Source organism: Lontra canadensis, unplaced genomic scaffold (assembly GCF_010015895.1).
Source record: "Lontra canadensis isolate GAN:19392208 unplaced genomic scaffold, GSC_riverotter_1.0 scaffold17, whole genome shotgun sequence".
NCBI classification, from domain to species: domain Eukaryota; kingdom Metazoa; phylum Chordata; class Mammalia; order Carnivora; family Mustelidae; genus Lontra; species Lontra canadensis.
The window spans coordinates 20,719,048-20,743,571 of record NW_022631011.1 but is presented as its reverse complement, the minus strand read 5'-3'; the positions used below and the strand labels follow the sequence as shown (position 1 = coordinate 20,743,571).

General features: G+C 38.2%; 1 protein-coding gene across 2 annotated transcripts in view; it reads right to left on the bottom strand.

Annotated features, from left to right (window-relative positions):
• Positions 1–24,524, bottom strand: part of OSBPL1A (oxysterol binding protein like 1A) — a 239,611-nt gene that overhangs the window by 184,901 nt on the left and 30,186 nt on the right. For both annotated transcript variants that reach the window (XM_032859742.1, XM_032859743.1), the window contains exon 5: positions 3,604–3,715. In XM_032859742.1, the coding sequence (XP_032715633.1) occupies positions 3,604–3,715 (112 nt within the window). The remainder of the gene's footprint in view (positions 1–3,603; positions 3,716–24,524) is intronic.

Sequence of the window (24,524 nt, the reverse complement as noted above, 5' to 3'; positions counted from 1 at the left end):
TCCAGTTGGGGAAATGAGGCTTCTAGAGTGCAGGTAACATTCTGTTTCTTCATGTGCTATTTACATTGATGTGTTCTGTGTGTGAAAACAATGAGCTGTAAATTAATAATATATACTTTTATACATTTATTTTATACCTATGTGTTTTTAAAGGAAATATTCCACTCAAAGTGTTATTTGTCCTATAAATTTTAATTTTAATATGACAATATACTGTTTTTCTTTTGAATCGCATCCATAGTTAATAAGGATGCTGAGATCATGAAGTGCAACTCCATCCTAACAACACACTTATATACAGATGCACTTATATACAGGGTAAGTGATATAGTAATACATTTGAAATGCAGAAAGAACCTGGCAAATGTATTTCACTGACAAAAGAAAATCACCATTTTGCAATCTCCATAGTAATAAATGGTTCAAAGCAAGAATTATTAATGCTAAAAATCACTGGTTAAGAGATTATTTGTGGGGCACCTGGGTGGCTCAGTGGGTTAAAGCCTCTGCCTTCAGCTCAGGTCATGATCCCGGGGTCCTGGGATTGAGCCCCACATCAGGCTCTCTGCTCAGCAGGAAGCCTGCTTCCCTTCCTCTCTCTTTGCCTAACTGTGATCTCTGTCTGCCAAATAAAAAAATAAAATATTAAAAAAATAAAGATTTAGTAAAAAAAAAAAAAAAAGATTATTGGTAAACAGGAAATTTACATTTTTCTTACCACAGATTACTACTTACAAAAGAGAGGAAGTACCTTTACCATGGACAATGTTATCTGAGTTATCAGAGATAACATTACCAGTAACAGAACAAAATGATATCACATATCCTCCTAATGTGATGCATTGGTAAAGGATACCACCTCAACATTCCTGGCAAAAATGCAAATGCTGAATTTAATTATATGAAAAGAAAAAAAAAGACATTCTACAAATAATTCTACAATTGCCTTCCTCTTCAAAAAGGTCAAGACTGGGGCGCTGGTGGCTCAGTGGGTTAAAGCCTCTACCTTCAGCTTAGTTCATGATCGCAGAGTCCTGGGATCAAGCCCCGCATTGGGTTCTCTGCTCGCCCCTCTCTCTCTGCCTACCTCCCTGCCTACTTGTGATCTCTGTCAAATATATAAATAAATAAATTTTTAAAAAAAGGTCAAGATTATAAGGGCAAAGGCTAAGGAATTATTCCAGATAAAGGAGACCAAAGTAATGTTATAACACAATGAGAGATTCTGGATTGGGGGAAAACTTCTACAAAGGACATTATTTGGGCAATTGACAAAAACCTGCATATAAACTATACTATTATAAAAATGTTAAATTTTTTTAAAAAATGTTAAATTTTCTGAAATTGATCACTATATTGTGATTATGTAAGATAGCTTTGTTCTTAAGAGATACCTATTGAAATACTTAGAGCTAAGGTATTACTGTCTGTAAATTATTCCCAAATAGTTCTGCAAAAAATTAAAAGTAAATAAATAACATTAAATAATATATAAAAGGATAAGCCAAATGTGGCAAAATGTTAATGATTGGTGAGTTTAAGTGAAGGATTTGGAAGTGCTCATGGTACTATGCTTGGAACTCTCCTGTAGGTTAGAAATTTCTCAAAATAAAATGAAAGACAAATGGTATGTAGAAAAGGTATTCCTCTCTGGTGTCTGACAAGTAGTCATCTACCCTTGTCCCAGTAACTCCAATCACACGAACTCACTACACCTTGAAATGCAACCCAAGCCATTATTACAATATACAGGACCTAAAGATCAACTCCTGGCACTCCATCAAATGGGCCAACCTAGCTCTGTTCTGTCACAGATAAGATTACAATGTAACAGTTCTTCAGATACTGGAGTGTGATTTTGTTATGACATTTCCTGTTTCTAATGCATTACCCCACCTTACGGTTTCTGTTCTACCTATAGACTTAGAGGGCTGTTAGATGCACTCCCTGAACTCTGACCCACTTAAGGTGCTATGCACAAATTATATCTAGCCAAGGTGATCTCATCAGAGTGGAATCAATCAAGTTTCTACTTCCATTTCCCAGGCTAGCACCTTATTAGCTGACAAATCATAATGTCTGTAAGTCAACTAAACCCTTGTCCTTCGTGGATTTGGGTCTTAGGGAGTCAGTAGAACATGTCTTTATGATCAGCCTCACTATATGTCAACTTGTCAAGCTAAATTAACATTCCACTCTGTCAGGAGAACCTCAGTTTCAGGTTGTCATTTTGTTACAATTAAAACAACAGGACAAGGGCACCGGGCTGGCTCAGTCAGCAGAGCATGCAATTCTTCTCAGGGTCGTGAATTTGAGCCCCATGTTGAGCACAGAGATTACTTTAAAAAATAATAAAATGACAGGATTGGTCAGGAACAGGACCTCATCCCCCCACTTAGATCACAATATAGTAGAGGACAGAGATCACATCTAATATGTGCAATCTCCCCAAAATCACATAATACAGAGCCTTACAGAAGATGTTTTATGTTGATATGCTTATTCATTTTGAATAAAAGGGTTGTTTTTTTTTTTTAATTTTATTTATTTATTTGAGAGACAGAGATCACAGGTAGAGAGAGAGGAAGGGAAGCAGGCTCCCCGCTGAGCAGAGAGCCCAATGCGGGACTCGATCCCAGGACCCTGGGATCATGACCTGAGCCGAAGGCAGAAGCTTTAACCCACTGAGCCACCCAGATACCCCATAAGGGTTTTATTTTAAAGCCAAGAGTGAGTTAAGACAGTGACCTAAGGATGTCTGACAAGCAGACATCATTTTAACAGGAAAACAAGAGAATATTTAAGTTTTCAAGTACAACTGGAAAGAAGTAAAAAGATACTGGTTTTTACATAGTTAAAAATAGTAATAATTAAGAAATAAATGCCCTTTAGATACAAAATTATCTTGCCTTTCTCTGAATTGCAAAGCAAAGAAACACAGGCTATGTCTTTTGTATTATAAAGTAGAAAGTAAGAGATCTTCTCTTCTCTAGCACAGAAATCCTACCAAAATTAATTACAGCAAAGCTGTGGCCATTCAGAGGATAGCCTAACCTATGAGAGTTTCCCAGTGTAAGCATCAAAATATGCTTGTTTAATTCTTAGAGAAACTGCTCTGAGTTACTGCAGACTCATATTTTCTTTAACACAATTTAATATTTGAAGTTCCTAAAAATGACGCTGATCCATCAAGAAATTACTATAGGCTGCTGTACGTCAATGTAGGCGTCAAGATAACGGAGCCAGCCAGAACGGTCTTCCCCAGCATCAAACGGCTCCCAACAGCTGTATCTCTCACAGCTTCTCTGTCCTGCACTCCATTATGATGCTTCTGCAGCCCACCAGCCATACTGCTCATGTCTCGCATTTTCTACTTTTAACTTTGTTGAAGCTTTGATCATACAACATTATGGCAAGTTTTAAAAATCTGTTTAAGTTTTAAAGCTGTGAGGAAACTCAAAATACTTTTGTGTCTAATCAAGGACTCCACATTATCTTTAGGGTATAAGCCGAGGTAGTCTGTTTTGGCATCCCAGAAGCTATTTCTGGACCTTGCCTATCATTAAAGTAAGTATTGTTTATGTTAAGATCAGTAATATTTACCTTCAAGCATGTTTCTGATTTCTTTGTCATAAGTGACTTCTTTTGCTGTCTGTCCACTCCCATTAACAACAGTAGAATCTGCATTATATTCTAAAAGCAGCATTACCAACTCCTAAAAAAACAGAGAAACTGTTTTCAGCTATTATTAAACTAGGACTTTATTGTATTATAACTCTTTTCCAAATTACTAATTACTCTCAAGCTTCTATAATAGAAACAAGTACCATAGGAATGTGTGATCTAAAGCACATCAGTTATACATACAGTAGGTGAATACAGTAACCAACTACAGTAAGCTCGGTACAGCCCACCTTCGCACAACACAGGTTTGAACAGAGCAGGTCCACTTATATGCACATTTTCTAAATAAAAACATTACTGTAAATGTATTTTCTCCTATGATTTTCTTAGTAGCACTGTCTTCTCTCTAGCTTCCTTTGTTGTAAAGATAGAGTATATAATACATGTAATATACAAAATGCGTGTTAACTATTTATGTTATCGGTAAACAGTAGGCTAGTAGTAGTTAAGTTCTGGGGGAGCCAAAGTTCCATGTAAATTTTCAACTGTGTGGGGCTCAGTGACCCTCACCCGTGTTTTTCAAGGGTTGACTGTACTACAATTCAACTAACTACAATAACTGATGGTTGCCTAAATAATTGTCAACCCACAGTTAACACAAACAACTTCTATAACTGATTTAAGTAAATCATCTGTTTTACCAAATCAATTCATGTGGTTAAACTAAAGGTATAAGTTATTATAATGATTAAAATTAACAGGAGATAATATATTCATTTAATGTTATTCCTATGATGCCTGTTGGAAAAAGAATAATTTCCCCAACAGACCTAGATTTAAAAAAAAAAAATCTGATTTAAGACATAGAACATCATCTTCTGATGTGATATAGACAGACAGGATATACCACCTAAAGAATGGTTTGTAATGAAGCAAACGATCTCATCAAGTAGATATTCCACAACAAAGAAACTGTATCATTCATATTTACTCTAAGCAGTTAAATGCTTTTAGAAATCTCAAGCTAATTGGTAATGTATGCAAGTCCAGTATCACTGGCATGCAGGTCATTTATACAACTTAACAGGGCAATAGAAATGCAGAACACAGATTTGCAGGAGATTATTGGAGATCTGATGTTTAATGTTACTGGAATGTATAGCACCCAGGGACGGGATGGGGATGACACATCTTGCCCTTGTGTAGAATGAAAGCAGATGAAACACAGTGCTATTCTGTCAGGTTGATGATGCACGGATACACAGAAAGGGATATCCTGTGTCATTACATGTTATGTTTTCCCATGAGTTCCATACCTACATTAGGTAAAAAAATTTCCTATGTTTTCCAAAAAATTTTTTGTACTAAGGAACGCCTAAATACAATCTAAAAAATAAAGTAGAAAACAAAATGCTCATTGTCCTAGACATTATATGACCACTATAAACATTTTCCATGTATTTCTTTCTAATTACTTTCCTATGCATAAGTGTGAGACTTTTTAAGACTTATGTATTCATTTTAGAGAGGGAAAGAGAAAGTGCAAGTGGGGGGCAGGGCACAGGGAGAGAACCTTCAGGCAGACTCCCCGCTCAGTGTGGAGCCCACCTCAGGGCTTACTCTAACAACCCAGGAGATCACCATCTGAGCTAAAACCAAGAGTCCAATGCTTAATTAAGAATGAGCCACCGAGGCACCCCTGAGGCTTTCTTTAAACATAATTTTATTCATATGACAGTTGGTTATGTTAATCCACCTAATAACATCACGTATTTTCTAGGGTGTTATATAGTATCTACATAATAGTCTATATAATACAATTCACAGCTGAATCTTATTCTAAAAAATATATTACCACATTTAAAAACAGAAAAAAATGGTTAAGTCTAATATTTTAATAAAGTGAATTCTAAAACCTTAGCATCTGCTCTCTTCTTTAGGGTAGCATTTTTGGGAGACATGTTTTCATCCTAGTGAAGTAAAACAACATACAGAATGATAGAAAATACTTATAAATCATGTATCAGATAAGGGACTTGTATCCAGAATAAAGAACTTTTACAACTCAGTAAAAAGACAGCTCAATTTTTAAAAAGGCAAAGATAAAATGAACAATCAGAAAACAAAACTAAGAAAAACAATTCCATTTACAATGGCATCAAGAAAAATAAAATGTTTAGCAATAAACTCAACAATGGAGGCAAAAGACTTGTACACTGAAACAATAAAACGAGGCTGAAGGAAATTAAAAATGGCTTCAGTGGAAAGACATCCATTGCTCACAGACAGTAAGACTTAAGATGTGAGCACTACCTATAGGTTCATTGCAATACCTATCAAATCCCCATGATGCTTTTTCCAGAAATAGAAAATCCCATTCTACAATTCATATGGACTCTCAAGGGACCCTGAAGAGCAAACAGTATTAGGAGAAAAAAATAAGTTGGAGATCTACCTGATTTCAAAACTTACCTCAAAGCTACAGTAATAAAAACTGTGGTAACAGCATAAAGACAGCCATATAGGCCAACGGAGTATAACAGAGTCTCCAGAAATAAACTCTCACATATATGGTCAAATGACTTTCAACAAGGGTGCCAAGACCATTCTAAAGGGAAAATTTCAAAAACTGGTGCTGGGAAAACTGGATTAAAAAAAAGAAAAATCAGATCTGTACCCTATTCCATATACAAAAAAGCAAAATGGACCAAGCCCCAAATGTAAGATCTAAAACAATAAAGATCACAGAAGAAAACAGCAGGAAAGCTTCAAGACATTGGATTCTGCAAAGCTTCAAGACATTGGATTCTGCAAAGATTTTTCAGCTAGGATATCAAAAGCAGTCAAAAAAAGAAATACATCGAAAAAGACTACATCAAAATTTAAAACTTTGTACACAAAAGGGTGTATCAAGAGAGTGAAAGGCAATCCAGAGAACAGGAGAAAATATTTACAAGTCATATACCTGATAAATGTATACCCAGAATATATAAATAACCCCTAAAACTCAACAAAACCCCCCAAACTATCTGAGTAAAAAATGGGCAAAGAATCTGAAAAGGCTACGTACTATACGATTCCATCTATATGACATTCTGGAAAAGGCAAAACTATAGACAGTAAAAAAAGATCAGTAGTTGCCAGGGCTGGGTTAGGGAGAACAACAAACAGGTGGAGCAGACGGGCAGTGAAAATACTCTAAGATGCTGTAACGATAGATGCGTACTGTTAGACATTTGTCACAACCCAAAGAACAGACAAGATTGAACCTAAGGTGAACTATGGGCTGTGTGTGCGTGGTTGTGTCAATACAGGTTCGTCATATGAGACAAATGGACCATTCTGGTGGGAGATGCTGATAATGGGGGAGGCTGTGCATGTGTATGGACAGGACACATGTAAGAAACCTCTATCTTCTCAATTTTGCTGTGAACCTGAAGCTACTCTATAAAAGTCTTCAAAATAAAAAATGTATATATTTTAAACAGGTAAAGGACTTCAAAACACATTTCTCCAAAGAAAGGCCAAGAAGCACATAAACAGATGCTCAACATTTGCATTACAGAAATGTACATCAAAACCAAATGAGATAATATTTGATAACTATTATAATGCCTAAAATTAAGAAGGGTGACAATCACAAGTGTTGTCGAAGTAGAGAAACTGGAACTTTCATACGCGGCCACTGGGAATGTAAAATGATGCAAACACTTTGGAAAACAGTGACTGCTCTACAAAATACCAAGCTGAGATGCGGTATGATGCAGCAATTCCACTGCTAGATATACACCTAAGAGAAATGAGACCTGAACAAAATCTTACACATAGATGTTCAGAGCCGCATTATTCCTAATATTTGAAAATTGGAAACAACCCAAATGTCCATCAACTGATGAGTGGACCAAATGTCCACACAATGGTACATTTGTCGAGAAAAAGGAATGAAGGACTAATATATGCCATGTCATGGATGAACCTTGAAAATATTACACTAAGTCAAAGAAGCCAGTCACAGAAGACCATGTATTGTATGAGATGTCCAGAATAGGCAAATCCATAAAGACAGATCAGTAATTGCCTGGAGGTGAGGAGAAGGGGTAACAGAGAATTACCTGGGTATGTGGTTTCTTCTTGGGATGATGACAGTGTTCCAAAATTGATTATGTTGATGGTTGCAGAAGTCTGTCAATATACCTGAATCACTGAATACTTTAGATGGGTAAGTTATATAGTGTATGAAATAAATCTCAAAGTTGCTTAAAAATGATTATGGCTATTCAAGTCTGGTACCTCATAGCACATTTAAGTTAAGGAATGTTATTTCTCAACCTATTTAATACCTCATCTAACAGACGAAACACTTGGAAAATGTCCATACTCAGATTATTTTTTAGTAATAGCGTTAGGACATAATTCACATACCATAAATTTCACCCTTTTAAATTAAAGTGCACAGTTCTGTGGCTGGTAGTATAGTCACAGTGATGTGTACAATCATCAACAACTAACTTCAGAATATTTTGTCACCTCAAAAAGAAATCTTACCCATTAATCTCTCCCCAATCCTCTTTCCCCTACACCTCTGGCAACCTGCTAATCTATCTTCTGTCTCTATGGATTTGCCTATTCTGTATATTTCTATGAGTAGAATTATCCATTATGTGGCAGACTTTTGTGTCTGGCTCCTTTCACTCAGCACGTTTCCAGGGTTCCTTTATGTTTCACCACATATCAGTACTCGTTCCTTTGTACCGCTGAATGACACTCCCACTGTACCACATTTTAACCACTCATGAGTGAATGAACATTTGGGTTGCATCCACCTTTGGGCTATTATGAATAATGATGCTATGACCATTCTCACATTGATATTTAAAGCTTTCTTTCTCTATAAAATTAATCTACTTCAGAAGAGCCCGGGTAGCTCAGTTGGTTAAGCATCCGACTCCTGCTTTCAGCTCAGGTCATGATCTCAGGGTTGTGAGGTCAAGTCTTGTGTCAGGCTCTGTGCTGGGCATGGAACCTGTTTGGGATTCTCTCTCTCCCCCACTCTTCCTCTCCTATGCCCCTCCCATCCCTTCCCTCTCTAAAAAACAATTAATCTACTTTTAACAAATTCCACATGAAAATTTTATTTCTTGTAAAGCAATCTCAATGCAGGCTTCAGATTTCAAAGTTAGAAAAAAAGAAATACTTTCTATAAATTATACTCATTGAACTCTAAGGATTTAGGAGAAGTTCAAGAAAACTAATTCAATGAGTTGTAATTTTAATACAACTCTAAGGAAAATACCAGAATATTTTTGGAGGGGTTGGGAGTGGGGAGGGGGCCTCCACTATGTTGATGCACTGTATTAGAGATAGCAGGGAGAAGTGTTAAAAAACTTCAAATATAGCTATCAAAAATTTGCACTGCATGTACGGTAAATTTACAACAAAGGAGCCATGAACATACAATGGCTAAAGGACAGTCTCTTCAAATGATTCTGGGAAAACTGGACAGCCAACAGTCACATGAAAAAGAATGACACTGGACCACCATATGACACCATGCACAAAAATTAACTCTAAATGGATTAAAGTTTTGAACCTAAGACCCGGAAGCCATAAAACTCCTAGAAAGAAACATAGCCAGTAATCGCCCTAACATGTGTCCTGGTGATGATTTTTTAGATTTGACCCCAAAAGCAAAAAATTAAAAACAAAAAGTAAAAAAACAAAACAAAACAAATGCTTCTACCCAGCAAAAGGAACTATCAACAAAACAAAAAGGCAATCTACTTAAAGGAAGAAAATATCTGTAAATTATGTATCTGATAAGGGGTTAATATCCAAAATATTGGGGACCCTGGGTGGCTCAGTCAGCTAACCATCTGCCTTTGGCTCAGGTCATGATCCCAGAGTCCTGGGATCGAGCTCTACATTGGGCTCCCTGTTCAGCAGGGAGTCTGCTTCTCTCTCTCCCTCTGCCTCCCCCTCAAAACCCCCCCCACTCCTGCTTGCATGCACGCATGCACTCTTTCAAATAAATAAAATTCTTTAAAAAAAAATCCAAAATACACAAGGAACTCCTACAAAGAACTCAATAGAAGAAAAACAAATAATCCAATTAAAAGATGAGCAGGAAGGGGTGCCTGGGTGGCTCAGTCAGTTGGGCATCCAACTCTTGGTTTCAGCTCAGGTTATGATTTCAGGGTTGTGGGACTAAGCCCTGCATCAGGTTCCATGCTCAGCATAAGTTTGCTTGAGATTCTCTCCCTCTGCCCCTCCCCTGACTTGAGCTGGCACTCTAAAATAGAGATCTTTAAAAAAAAAAAAAAAAAAGCAGAGACTCTAAATAGACATTTTCCTAAAGACATTCAGATGGCCAACATAAACAAAAAGATGTTTAACATCACTAATCATCAGTGAATATAAATCAGAACCACAATGAGATATCACCTCACACCTCTGAGAATGAAAATTACCAAAATAACAAGTGTTGGTGAGGATGTGGGAAAAAAGGAAATTTGTGCATACTGCTGGTGGGAATGTGAATGGGTACAGCTATAGAAAACAACATGGACGTTCTTCAAAAAATTAAAAATAGAACTACCATATGATCAGGCAATTGCACTTCTGAGTATTTATCTGTAGAAAACAAAATACTAACCCCAAAAGGTATCAGCACACCTATGTTCACTGAAGCATTATTTATAAAAGCCAAGATATGGAAACAACCTAAATGTCCATCAGTGGATGAATGGATAAAGAAACTGTGGTATATATATACAATGGAATATTAGTCAGCCATAAAAAAGGGGGGAGTATTGCCATTTGCAACAACATGGATGGACCACAAGGGCATTATGCTAAGTAAGTCACAGTGAAAGACAAATACTATATGATTTTACTTATAAGAATCTAAAAAAGAAAAACCAAACTCAAAGATAGAAAGACTGATGGTTGCCAGACACAGCAGGTAAGGGATGGGAAAAATGAGTGGTGATCAGAAGGTACAAACTTCCAGTTATGAAGTAAATAAGTCATGGGGATATAATGTACAGCATAGTGACTGTAGTTAATACCGTACTGTATATGTGAAAGTTGCTAAAAGATCTTAAAAGTTCTTAAAAGAAAAAAATGTAACTGTATGGTAACAGATGTTAACTATACTTACTGTGATCATTTTGCAATATATATGGATATTGAGTCCTTATGCTGTACACCTAAACTAATGTTACAAATCAATTATACCTCACTGTTTTAAAGATTTTAGGTAATCTCCACAGCCAACATAGGACTCAAACTCACAGCCCCAAGATTAAGAGTCACATGATCCACCAACTAAGTCAGCTAGGTGCCCCAATTCTACCTCAATTAAAAAAAAAAAAAAAAGTTCTATTTTCTTTTTAAAAACTAGTGACTTAAAAGGATAAGTTTTAATTATCCAATATTCATACATGTGGAAACACAATTTCCCAAACTTAGGCAAATAAACAAAGTCCCAAAAATCTAAATTTTTAAAGAAGATTTTATTCATTTATTTGACAGAGAGATAGCACAAGTTGGCCAAGCAGCAGGTAAAGGGAGTGGAAGAAGCAGGTTCTGAGCAGGGAGATTGACATCTTGACAATGTCATAGATTGACATCTAAGAAATGTCATTCTTAGACATGAATTGATAGCCAATTACAACCTGAGATTTGAGTTCTGATTTACATTCACAAAGCCCCATGCCAGGGCCCCAGGATCATAACCTGAGCCAAAGACAGCCATTTTACCCGACTGAGCCACCCAGGTGCATCCAAAATCCAAATTTTTACTGAAAAATATCAACAGAAGTACATCTGAAAAATGATGCGTGATTTCCTAAGATCATAATAAACTTAGAGCAAATTTAAGGCTAGATTTGATTTTTTTTTATTTTTTTAAAGATTTTTCTTTATTTATTCAACAGAGATCACAATTAGGCAGAGAAGCAGGCAGAGAGAGAGGGGGAAGCAGGCTCCCCGATGTGCAGAGAGCCCGATGCGGGGCTTGATCCCAGGACCATGAGATCACGACCTGAGCCGAAGGCAGAGGCTTAACCCACTGAGCCACACAGGTGCCCCTAGATTTGATGTTTTAAAAAACAATTATTTCTAAACAAATTAAAGACATAATACCCAATATTTAACATTGACTATGTACCACAGTTCCAAAAGTTTTACTTTTATTAACTCATTTAAAAAATTTCACAAAGATCCTATATGGTAGGTACTATTATAACACCTCTTTTTAAAGATGGAAAATCTGAAGCACAGAGGTAAGTGCTATATACATACACTTATATAAAAACATCATGAAAAAGGTACAAAAACACACCACAAATTCAACAAAATTCACCCTACAATAAAGCCCACAAGTCAGCAAGTCCTACTCATGCTTGCTGAACCTCTACAAGTTTTGAGAAATGTCATTCTTAGACATGAATTGATAGCCAATTACAACCCGAGATTTGAGATCTGATTGGCACAAAGGACAAAGATCAAGACAGAATGGAAAAAAACTTGAGACAAAAACAAAGAAAACCTTAAAAAAGAACCATTAGATCCTCGGAAAAATATATTTCCTTGATAGGCAAGAAATAAAGGCTTCAAAAAGGAACATTCAGAGAAAAATAAAGGACTCTTAAAAATTAACAGCAAACTAGGGGCGCCTGGGTGGCTCAGTGGGTTAAAGCCTCTGCCTTCGGCTCAGGTCATGATCCCAGAGTCCTGGGATCGAGCCCCACATCGGGCTCACTGCTCAGCAGGGAGCCTGCTTCCTCCTTTCTCTCTCTCTGCCTGCCTCTCTGCCTACTTGTGATCTCTGTCTGTTAAATAAATAAATAAAATCTTTAAAAAAAAAAATTAACAGCAAACTAAATATTCAGTAGAAACACTGGAAGATGGATTTGAAGAGATCTTTCCAAAAATGGGGGGTCTAGTAGAGATACCTAAGAGGGAACATAGGTGAAAAAAAGATAAAAGAATTAGAGAATCAATCACGAAGGTCTTTTAACTGGTCCCCTGGAATTCCAAAAAGATAAAACTGAATAGAAATGCAGAGCCACGTGCAGATTTTTTTTAGAGAAGCAATTCACAAAGTAAAGTCTTAAAGATTTTTTTTTTTGTCTTTTAAAAAAGATTTGAGAGAGAGAACATGAGCACATGAGCACAAGTAGGAGGGGCAGAGAGGGAGAGAATCTCAAGCAGACTCCATGCTGAGCCACACTGAGTGGGGCTCAATCCCACCACCAGGAGATCACGACCCGAGCCAAAACCAAGAGTCAGATGCTCAACTACCTGAGCCACCCAGGCGCCCCTTAAAGATTGTTAAGATGTGCTAAACATTAACTGCTACATGTAAGTAGTTACATGTAGCAGTTAATCAATGCAATGGAACACTTAGGTACCCCACAGTCTCTGAAGTTGCCACAAGAAAAGCCTGTTTCATAAATTAACTGGGACTTGCACATTCCATGTGGATTTAGAAAGCTGGAAAGGCTATCACACCCCTCTAATTAAAAAAAAAAAAAGTTAAAAACAGATAATCTATAAAATGATTACTTTGCCTGAAACCAGAGAACTGAGGTGGCATAGCACCTAACTATAGGAATACCACATTTTATTGGGCTTTGCAGATCTTTTAAAACAAACTGAATGTTCATGGCACTGAATGTTCATGGCAATCCTGCATCCAACAAGTCCATTGAAACCATTTTTCCAAACAGCATTAGCTTACTTTATATTTGTGTTACATTTTGCTTATTCTTATCTTATTTCAAACATTTTCATGATTTTTTTATTTGCTATAATGATCTGTGATCAGTTTTGGGGCACCATGAACCATGCCCACAGAAAACAGCAAACTTATCAATAAATGTTGTGTGTGCTCTGACTGCTCCAGTGACCAGCCATTCCCCATCTTTCTCTCCAGGGGCCTCCCTAGTCCCAGAGACATAATACTGAATTTATGCCAATTAATAACTCTACAATGACCTCCAAATGTTCATTCAAGTGAAAGGAAGAGTCACACTTCTCTCATTTTAAATCAAAAGTCAGAAATGATTAAATTTAGCGAGGAAGGCAGGTCCACAGCTGAGACAGGCCAAACAGCCAAGTTGTGAGAACAAGGAAAGCTCCTGAAAGAAATTAAAAGTGTTACTCCAATGAACACACAATGATAAGAAAGTGAAAGCCTTATTGCTGGGATGGAGAAAGTTTGACAGGTCTGGATAGAAGACCAAACCAAAGCCTTGATTCCCTTAAGCCAAAGCCTAATCCAAACTCTCTTCAGTTCTGGGAAGGCTGAGAGAGGTGAGGAAGCTGCAGGAGAGAAGTCTGAAGCTGGTGGACGGTGGATGGTGAGGTTTAAGACAAGAAGCCGCCTCCATGACATCACAGTGAAGGTGAAGCAGCATGTGCTGTTAGAGAAGCTCAAGTGACCCAGAAGCTCCAGCTAAGATCATTAACAAGGGTGGTTACACTGAACAACGGATTTCTAATCTAGATGAAATGGTTTTATTTTGGAAGAAGATGCCATCTAGACTTTCACAGCTAGAAAGAGAAGTCAATGCCCGGCTTCAAAGCTTCAAGGGACAGGCTACCTCTCTTGATAGGGGCTACTGCAGCTGGGGACTTTAAGTGGAAGCCAATGTTCATTGACCATTCTGACAATTCTAGGGCCCTGAAGAATTATGCTAAGTCTGCTCTACCTGTGCTCTACAAATGGAACACCAAAGCCTAGATGACACCACGTTTGTTTACAAATGGTTGACTAAATTTTTTAAACCCACGGTTGAGATCCACAGCTCAGGAAAAAAAAAAAAAAAAAAAAAAGATTCCTTTCAAAATATTACTGCTCGTTGACAAGGCACCTGGTTGCCCAAGAGGTTTGATGACAATGTACAGTGAAATTGAAGTTGTTTTCATGCCTGCTAACACAACATCCATTCAGGCCAGGGATCAAGGAATAATTTCAACTTTCAAGTCTTGGGACTTAAAAAATACATTTCATAAGGCCATAGCTGCTACAGTGATTCCTTTGGTGGATCTGAGCAGAGTTAAGTTGAAAACCTGGAAAGGATTCACCATTCTAGATGCCACTAAGAACATCTGTGATTCAGAAGAAGAAGCCAAAATACTAACAACTGTAATTTAAGTTTGGAAGAAGTTCATTCCAACCCTCGTGGGTGACTCTGAGGGGCTCCAGACTTCCGTGGAGGAAGTCACTGTGGATGTGCTGGAAACAGCAAGAGAAGCAGCATTAGAAGTGGAGCCTGAAGATGTAGGTGCAAGGCTGCAAGTTCATGGTAGAATATTCAGAGATAAAGAGTTGCCTCTTATGGAAGAGCAAAGAGTAGTTTCTTGAGATGGAACCTACTCCTGGGGAAGATGCTGTAAAGATTGTTGAAATAAGAACAAAAGGTCTAGAATAGCACATAAACTTAGTTGATGATAGTTGATGATGGCAGCATTTGAGAGGATTGGCTCTAATTTTGAAAGAAATTCTACTGTGGGTAAAACATAACCAAACAGCATCACATCCTACAGAGAAATGGTTCGTGAAAGGAAGACTTCATCTGTGTGGGAAAATTCATTCTGTTGTATTTTAAGAAACTGCCACAGCCATCCCAACCTTCAGCAACCACCATCAACATGGACGTAAGAACCACCACCAGCAAAAAGATGATGACTCACTAAAAGACCAGGAGACGGTTAGCATTTTTTAGCAATAAAGTATTTTTAATTAAAGTATATACATTGTTTTGTTAGATATAATGCTACTGCACACTTAATTGACTACAGTGTAAATGTAAATTTTATATGCACTAGGATACCAAAAAATTCATGTGACTTAACTTTGTGATATTTGCTTTATTGAAGTTGCCTGGAAACAAGCCCCCAGTATCTTTGAGATGTGCCTGCAGTAAAATCTAAGGAAACTGCCCCAAAATAAGCACTGGCTCACCTATGGTAGGTATAGCAATAAGACAGGGACTGCCAAACAAGCAGATAACAGAATTCAGCTGAAATTTTTAACGAACTGCTACAGGCGGAAACACTGGCGTGAGAACACAGAACCTCTGTGAACCACACATGTAAGGGAAACTCACACCCTCCTGCAGACTCCTCCTGGTGCTTTAAAAAAAAAAAAAAAACAAAAAAAAACATGGAGGGTAAGATGGAGGTTCACGCAGGTGACCGGAGAAAGCCTTACCCTCAGTGGCGCAGGGCCAGAGTAAGGGGCTGCCACTGCTGCAGAAAAGGCGTAAAACCCCAAGCAAGCCTTTCTGCCTTATGTTAATAAGAATAACACTGCTGTGAGAGGGCAGCAAATCTTTCATCCAGAGGGCTCAGTGAAGATCCTTTCAACCAAGGAGAGGGACAGGAAACAATCAAGGATCCATGCCATGAAAGGTCTACTGTTACAGGAGAGGCAGGATCACTGATGAAACACAATCTAAGAAACCCCTGTCCCTTAAGCAGGGACACAAGGCCTAAAATGCAGGCTGGACCAGGACAATGCAACTCACTCTGTCCCCTCCTCCTACCCCAAGACTAGCAAGTGCTGAGAACAAGCAAGAGTAGTCCATTAATGGGGGAGAAGCAACAGTATGGAGAGAAACACTCTCTGAGGCACAGGGCACACTAGGAAGGCCGGAAACTTAGGGTGAACATCAAAAGGAACATCAAAAACAAAACAAAAACAAACAAAAAGCCTTCAGAAAAATCAGCCTGCAACTTAACGCAAAGGCAATATTGAATTTCAAAATAGAAATTTGAAGCCAGTGGTGCATTGAAGGTAACCATGGCAACAACACCCAAGCTTAGATCTACTCTAGACTAGACTGAATCAACCTCCCATACTAAGAGGTGGGCCCATTTCTAGACCCAATACTATTTACCTCTGTCTCTATTAGCTTATACACACTCTTTAACATTCCATAAAAAACTATCAGACACACACACACACACACACACACACACACACACACGCACACAGAACGATCCACTATCAAGAGACAAAGTGATCAAGAGAATGACACAGAAATGACCAAGATGTTGAAATGATCAGATAGGAAAATTAAAATAACTATGATTATTACATCAAAAGGTCTAGTGGAAAAGGTGGACTACATACATAAAGGAAAATGCTAGAAATAAAAATCACAGTAACAGAAATAAGGAATGCCTTCAATTGTATCAGTAGACATCAGGGCACTGCTCAGGAAAGATCAATAAACTTGAAGACAATATTTGGCTAATCTCTATTGACCTAAGAGGAAAAAGTGAAGAGAGGGAGAGAAATGGGACAGAAAAAAGAAGAAACAGAACTGAGCACCAGTAGCTGTGGAATGATGTCAGCCTAACAAATGTGTATTAAGCTACTAAAGAATTTGTATGATGCAGTAGCTTCTCAATCCAGCAAAAATGAGAAAAAAAAAAAAAACTACACACACATGCACACACACATATAAAAATGACAAAAGTAGTATCTGCTACCATGTGCCCATGTAATTTGCCCTCAAAAATGCCATGTTGTTAGCCATTTCCGGAACTCTCTGCAGGCCAGTCCTTCCAACCTTGCCCCTCTGAACTCACTGCTCAGCACTCTAATTGCATCCACCTGGCTTCTGATGTTTAGGTGCCACCTCCAGGCCTCTAATATTTCAGGCTCCTATGACATATATTCCCAGCATATCCCACTGCCATTAGTGAACCAGGTCTGCAATGTCATTTCCTAATGGCAGCTGCAGACCTCAGAGGGTAATACTCAGTAAGGTTCTCAGCCCCTGAAGCAAATAACACATTATATGTTAATTTAAAAAAAAAAAAAAAAAAGGTTCTCGGTGATGTTGGGTGCCTTTTCTACCAGTCATTTCTTCCCACTTTGGTAAATGATGTATCTTCTAGGCCCTGCCAGGCACAAAATCATCCAGTATGATCTTATCTACTATGTCCAATCTAGCAAGCTATTCATTTAAAATCTACTCTCTGCTGGCATTTCTGGCATTTTGACACCTATAGGGGGCCACTGTTTTGTATATGCTGCTAGGAACCATCTAAGTGAAAACGCAATTCATACCATCAAAAAAGCCAGTGATGAATGGTCCAAAGCGGAAGACAGTTGTTGAAGAAGTCATGACACCTGATCCAGTTTCTGCACCTGAATCAATTTTGGACTGAAAACTATTAAAAGAGAGACAAGATTCTGGAAGGAAAGATTTGCAACAGCAAACCAAATGTACATAGTCATGAATTCCCTAGACTATTTCCAAAAGGACAAATGACAATTTACTCAAGTAACTACACTGGGGAAAGGTGAATATCCAAACATTTCAGGAATTGTTAGGTATAAGGTTCAAGTTGACACTGATGCCAAGAGACCTAAAGTGTCATCTGGCTCCTCACTTAGAAAGGGGGCATATATGAGAGCGAGATAATGAAACCCTGGCCCAGGTCTGGCTCACAGTGCATGCACTGGGTCCACAATCACATCCAGTAGTCACCCACCACCCACCCCCAGTCCATGAATACATAATTAGAATAGACACACTTAGCTGTTGGCAAAGTTTCATGTGGCTTCCTTGGTCTATAGGGTAAGGGCCAAATGGAAGGGCCAAAACTGCCCTCCCCCATCCCTGGCCAAGAAAAAAATCAAAACTAATATCCCATATGGGTTGGAATGGCAGAAATCAGTGTCATCTTTAAAAACCTCAAAATGCAGAGGCACCTGGGTGGCTCAGCTAGTTAAAATGTCTGAATCCTGATCTCAGCTCAGGCCTTAATCTCAGGGTCATGAGCGCAAGCCCTACATTGGGCTCCTCACTGGGCATGGAGCCTACTCTGAAAACAGAAAACCTCAGAGTGTAAAGCTGATGGTCCCTATCATATTTCCATTTACTTCACCAGTCTAATACTGCAAAAACCAGACAGAATGTGGAAGATGACAGTGGACTTTCATAAATTCAACAGCCCTTATGATCACCACTCTGCAAAACAAGCTATGTTTGCTAGGGCAAGTTAATAATACCTGAGGACATGGAACACATCAACTAATCTGACAAAGGAATTCTTCTCCTTTCCAATTATGAAAAAAGACCAAAACTAGTTTGTATTCTCATGGACAAAGTGTAAATTAACAGTACACTACATTACAGTACAGTATATTACATTACAGTGCCATTTGGCCATCCAGCAGACCATCACACTGGTCTACTTTACCATGACATCATGTTAATAGAACCAGATGAGTAAGCAGAGACTAGAATGTTGAAAGCCTTGGTAAGACGTAATGCTCCAGGGAGTAGAAAATAAATCTTAGGAAGAATTCAGGTAAAAAAAAGTTACCATGTTAGTAACTTTTTAAAGGTTCAGTGATCTGGGTAATGCCAGGACATTGTCTCCAAAGTAAAGAACATATTATTCCATCTTGCACTTCCAGAAACAGAGAAGGAAGCACAATTCCTGACCAGCTTCTTCAGGTTCTGGAGCAGCGTAATCCACACCTAAGAATATTGCTCCGATCCGTATGCCAGGAGATGAGAAAGGGTGTCTGAAGACTCAGCTCCCTATCAAAGGAGAGGCAAGAAGAGTTACCCTTTTAGCAGAGGTAACTAAACTGGATCAGAAGAAAGTAAGACTACACACAAGGGGGACATGAAGGAGCATATCTGGCATGCAAATGGTACACTTAGGTGTCTCTCAGTATTCCCTCATCCAATTTGACAATAAATTAACCAGTGTGAAAACCCCAAGCTTAGAAAGAGCATGGCATTCTCAGATCTCCAGTGATGAGTCACAGCACTGGATAAGCCATGAAGACTGGAAGTGCTAGCCAAGAGGAGGGTGTAAACAGAATGAACAGTAGAGGAGGGGAGATGAGGAATCACTGGTGGCCCAAAGGTCAACTACAGCAACAGGGGTTATAGTCTGTCCCACTATCCTTCTTCCTCTAAGTTTGTCCTAGAGGGAGAGGCCCACTGGAACCTGAAGGGGCTGCACCCAGAAGCCCATGAAGAAGCAAATGTGAACAGAATAGAGGGTGGGCTGTGGTCGAAGCTGTTCTGCACAGTCCAGCCCTGCCCTGAGGAATAAAGGACTTAGTACCCTAGATGGTGGGAGTGCCCAGGAGGCAGCCACTACCTTTAGTCATTCCAGGGATCGCCTCAGCTGACAAGGGCTGCCTCACACAAGTTCACGTCCCTTCCCAGGGCAGCCTGTACCTGCTGACTGACCATCACCCGGGTTGAGCTCTCTCACTTCAAACCGGGACAGCTCTGAAGGTCACCTCACTGGCAGAGCTCCCCCCAGTTGGCTCAGATATCCCCTCGAGAGTGCATCATAACTCAACTTCAGCCTCTACCCACTCCTACTAGCCTCCTGCCTTCCCACAAGTGTGATCCCACAGCACTGCAATTAACCTGTTGCACACTCTTCTCCAGCCCAGCTGGCTTCCTGGGAAGCCTGAATTGTAAGAAATGGCAATGTTTCTGCCTATATTTCAGGGTAGTCATGGTCTATTAAATGAAACACATGTCAGGTCATTTTTGGAGTGCCTGATACAGAGCAGGTATTTAATACATAAGCATGAGAGATGGTAATTTAAGGAACAAGATAGATAAACTTACATAAACCTCAGGATTATATGTATCCTCTATATGCCAGGTGATAAATACACAATTTCTGAGGCACACAACATAGGAAGCATTCATTTTAAGTATATTCTCAGTTCTGCTAGAAAACAGTAAGGCAACACAAAGGTCAGTACCACAATCCAATTATTTACTGTACTGATCGTATCCCTATTTTATAATGATCATAAAAGACGTAAAAACTTAAAAGAACAAATGCTAAGTATATCTTAAAATTCTGGTATGTTAATTTTTATTAACTAACACTAGGGGTCACTAATTACCAAGAAAAGCCCGGAGGTCCCTCACAAAATTTTGGAAGATTTATATTCCAAAGAACAATAATGTAAAGTGCTTTAACAAACCAAATCCTTTTTCAACTCATTCTAGTTATTAAATCACAGAATCTCACGACCATATTTTAAATTATATTCATGTTAAGGATCACACCAGAACAAGATAATTGAATTCTTTTCATGAGCACAATTAGAAAATTAAACTTTCTGCAAAATTCAATCAAGCTTAAATATTAAACAAATTTTTAAAGTTTCCTGTGTGAGGTACCAATTTAGCTTCAGCTAAATTTTCTAATACAAGAGATAATAGGATATATATGATAATGCTCACATTAAACTAAAGCCTAATTTAACATAGTCTCATGCTTGAAGTTCAAGAATCCAGCAGAAACGGACAAATATGTGAAGAACCAAGTACAGACAAATGAGCTGGTCTGATATAGGTATTCAGAGATGGGCAGAAAGACGTGTGGTATGCTGGTCAAAAATACAAAAACTGAAATGTGTTAATTCCTTGAAAGCAAGATTAACACAATCTAGTAGTAAAGACATGAATGACAGTAACTACAAGGTAGAAGATAAAAGAAAATGATGTAATATGGTCAGGAAATCTGGAAAAGCATAGCTTTCTTCTAGCTGCAGCAAGTCAGGAAAGAATTTATGGAGACAGCATCTGAGCTGCACAGTCAAGAATGCCATCTCACCCCCATGGTCCAGAGAACTTGCTTACACAGAACAAAAACTGTAGGGAAGGGCTATGAAGGGAAAGAGCAATTAGTTCCTGTAAGGATCAGGCAATTTAAGCCATCTGCAGTTCATTTCTGCAATCCCATAAAGTATAACAATTTACCCATTACTTTTATTTTTTAGCATAAAAGATACATGTTTCTTAGCTTTAGCAAGACTCTGTATCTGGTTCACAAGTATCAACATATGAGTAGATAGACTGTAATGGTGTAAAACACACTAAATCCAACATGCTTATTAAGCACATACTTACAAGGTTCATTCATGGTAATTTATACAATCAGTTAAATCTCAGAATGGTAAGTGTGAAATAATATAATAAATTTACTGACTTGCGATAAATGCACATATATCTTAGTATAGGATTTTAAAATAATCTTTAGGGATATTAAACTATGGTCAGTAATCAAATAAACCCTATATCATACATAGTTCGCAGAGTTCAAATCATTCAAATAAGTGGAAAAAAAAATCAGGAAAAGGGGTAAAGCAATTTTTGTCTAGGGTGCTGTGAAGAGATCAGAGAACTGTCATTCTGAAAAAAGGAGTATAAAACTGAACAAGAGTGCAAAGAGTGCAAAGCTGCTTAAAAACTTTAATATCCAGAGAAATTAAAATTTTACACTAAAGAATATTTGCGTAACACAAAAGAAGGTAGTAAAGGAGGAACAAAAGAACAAAAAACCTGAGACCTATAGAAAACAAATACAAAATCAAGGATGTAAATCACAAATTACTAATTAGGTGTGAATAGACTAAACACTAAACCAAAAGACAGAATTGTCAGACTAGATAAAAACACACCATTGAAGAGGTGGCCAACAGACACATGAAAAGATGCTCAATATCACTCATCATCAGGGAAATGCAAATTGAAGTCACAATAAGGTATCTTCTCACAACTGTTGGAACAACTAAAATAAAGAAGAAATAAATGTTGGCGAGGATGTGGAGAAAAGGGAACCCCCGTGCACTCACTGTTGGTAGTAATGTAAATTGGTACAGCCACTGTGGAAAACATTAAGGAGGTAGCTCAAAAAATTAAAAATAGGAATACCAAGTGATCCAATAATTCCACTATTGGGCATTTATCCAGGGAAAATAAAAACACTAATTTGAAAAGATGTAGCCTTGTGTTTACTGCAGTGTTCTTCACAGTAGTCAAGACATGAAAGCAACGTAAGCATCCATCAACAGATGAATGGATAAGGAAGATGTCTCACACACACACACACACACACACAAGTGCACGTGCACATGTGCGTGGAGTATTACATAGCCATAAAAAAGGATGCAATCGTGCCATTTGCGACAACATGGTGGGCCTAGAGGGTATTATGTTAAGTGAAATAAGTCAGACTGAGAAAGACAAATATGCTATGATCCACTTGTAAGTCGAGTCTATAAAAAATGAATGAACAAAAAGCAGAACCAAAACTATAAATACAGGGGCGCCTGGGTGGCTCAGTGGGTTAAGCCGCTGCCTTCGGCTCAGGTCATGATCTCAGGGTCCTGGGATCGAGTCCCACATCGGGCTCTCTGCTCAGCAGGGAGCCTGCTTCCTCTCTCTCTCTGCCTGCCTCTCCGTCTACTTGTGATCTCTCTCTGTCAAATAAATAAATAAAATTAAAAAAAAAAAAACTATAAATACAGAGAACTAATGATTACCAGCAGAGAAGGGACTGGGAAGGGTAAATGGGTGAAGTGGAGAGGGAGATACATGCCTCCAGTTATGGAATAAGTAAGTCACTGGAATATAAAGAGCATAAAGGAATACAGTCATTGATATTCTAATAGGTATGTAATGGGACAGATGGTAGCCTCACTTGCAGTGAACATAGTGTAAGGTATAAACTTATCAAATCACTGAGTTGTCCACCTGAAACTCATGTAACATTGTGTCAACTTTACTTAAAACAAAACAAAAAAACCTTCACACAATTGAATTACATGCTGTCCACAAGAGGTAGAATTTATATTCAAAGCTAGAAGTTGAAAATAAATGTACAGGGGCACCTGGGTGGCTCAGTGGTTAAGTGACTGCCTTCAGCTCAGGTCAGGATCCTAGAGTCCCAGGATCAAATCCCACATCATGCTCCCTGCTCAGAAGGGCATCGGCTTCTCCCTCTGACTCTCCCCCTTCTCATGCTCCCTCTCATCTTCTCTCTCAAGTAAATAAACAAAATTTTAAAAAAGAATGTTTAAGAAAATAAAGTATAAAAGATATATAATGCAACCAGTAGCCATAAACAGCTAGACTAGCTATATTATCACAAAATAAAATGAACTTTATAACAAGTAATATTACTAAAAGCAAAAACATTTTGTAGTAACAAAAAAAGTTAATAAATGAGGAAGATATATGCTATGTAATATATTCCATATAACCCTATTACAAATGGATATGGGCCTAACAGGGTCCCAAGATTTATTTTTATTTATTTTTTTTTAAGATTTTATTTATTTATTTGACAGAGAACACAAGTAGGCAGAGAAGCAGGCAGAGAGAGAGAGAGAGAGAAGCAGGCTCTGCACTGAGCAGAGAGCCCGATGCGGGGCTCGATCCCAGGACCCTGGGATCATGACCTGAGCCGAAGGCAGAGGCTTTAACCACTGAGCCACCCAGGCACCCCGGTCCCAAGATTTATAAAGCAAAAACTGACAAAATTGAAACTACACAATTCCAGAATTATAGCTAGACTTCAATATCACACGCTCGATATCTGATAAAACAAACAGAAAGTCAGTTAAGTATAAATGATTTGAACAACCTTATGAACTCACTCAATGGACATTTATAGAATAGAACATACAGCTTTTTCAAGCACTCAAAGAACATTCTCCTCGATATATCAAATGCTATACCACAAGTTAATTCCTAATAAATTTATTATTTTAAGTAGTCCCCATGTCCAGCACAGAGCCCAACACGGGGCTTGAACCCACGACCCTGAGATCGAGACCTGAGCTGAAATCATGAGTCAGACACTTAACTGACTGAACCACCTATGCATCCCCCCATAAGTGTTAGAAGAATTTAATATTCTTCAATAAATAATTTCAAAGTATGTTATCTGATCATAAGAGAAATAAGAAATCAACCATGGAAAGAAATTTGGAACAATTTCTTAAAATTGTTGGCCAAATATGTGGCAGACACTTCTAAATAACCCTTACTTCCCTATACGTCAAAGAAGAAATCACAAAATGTCAGAAA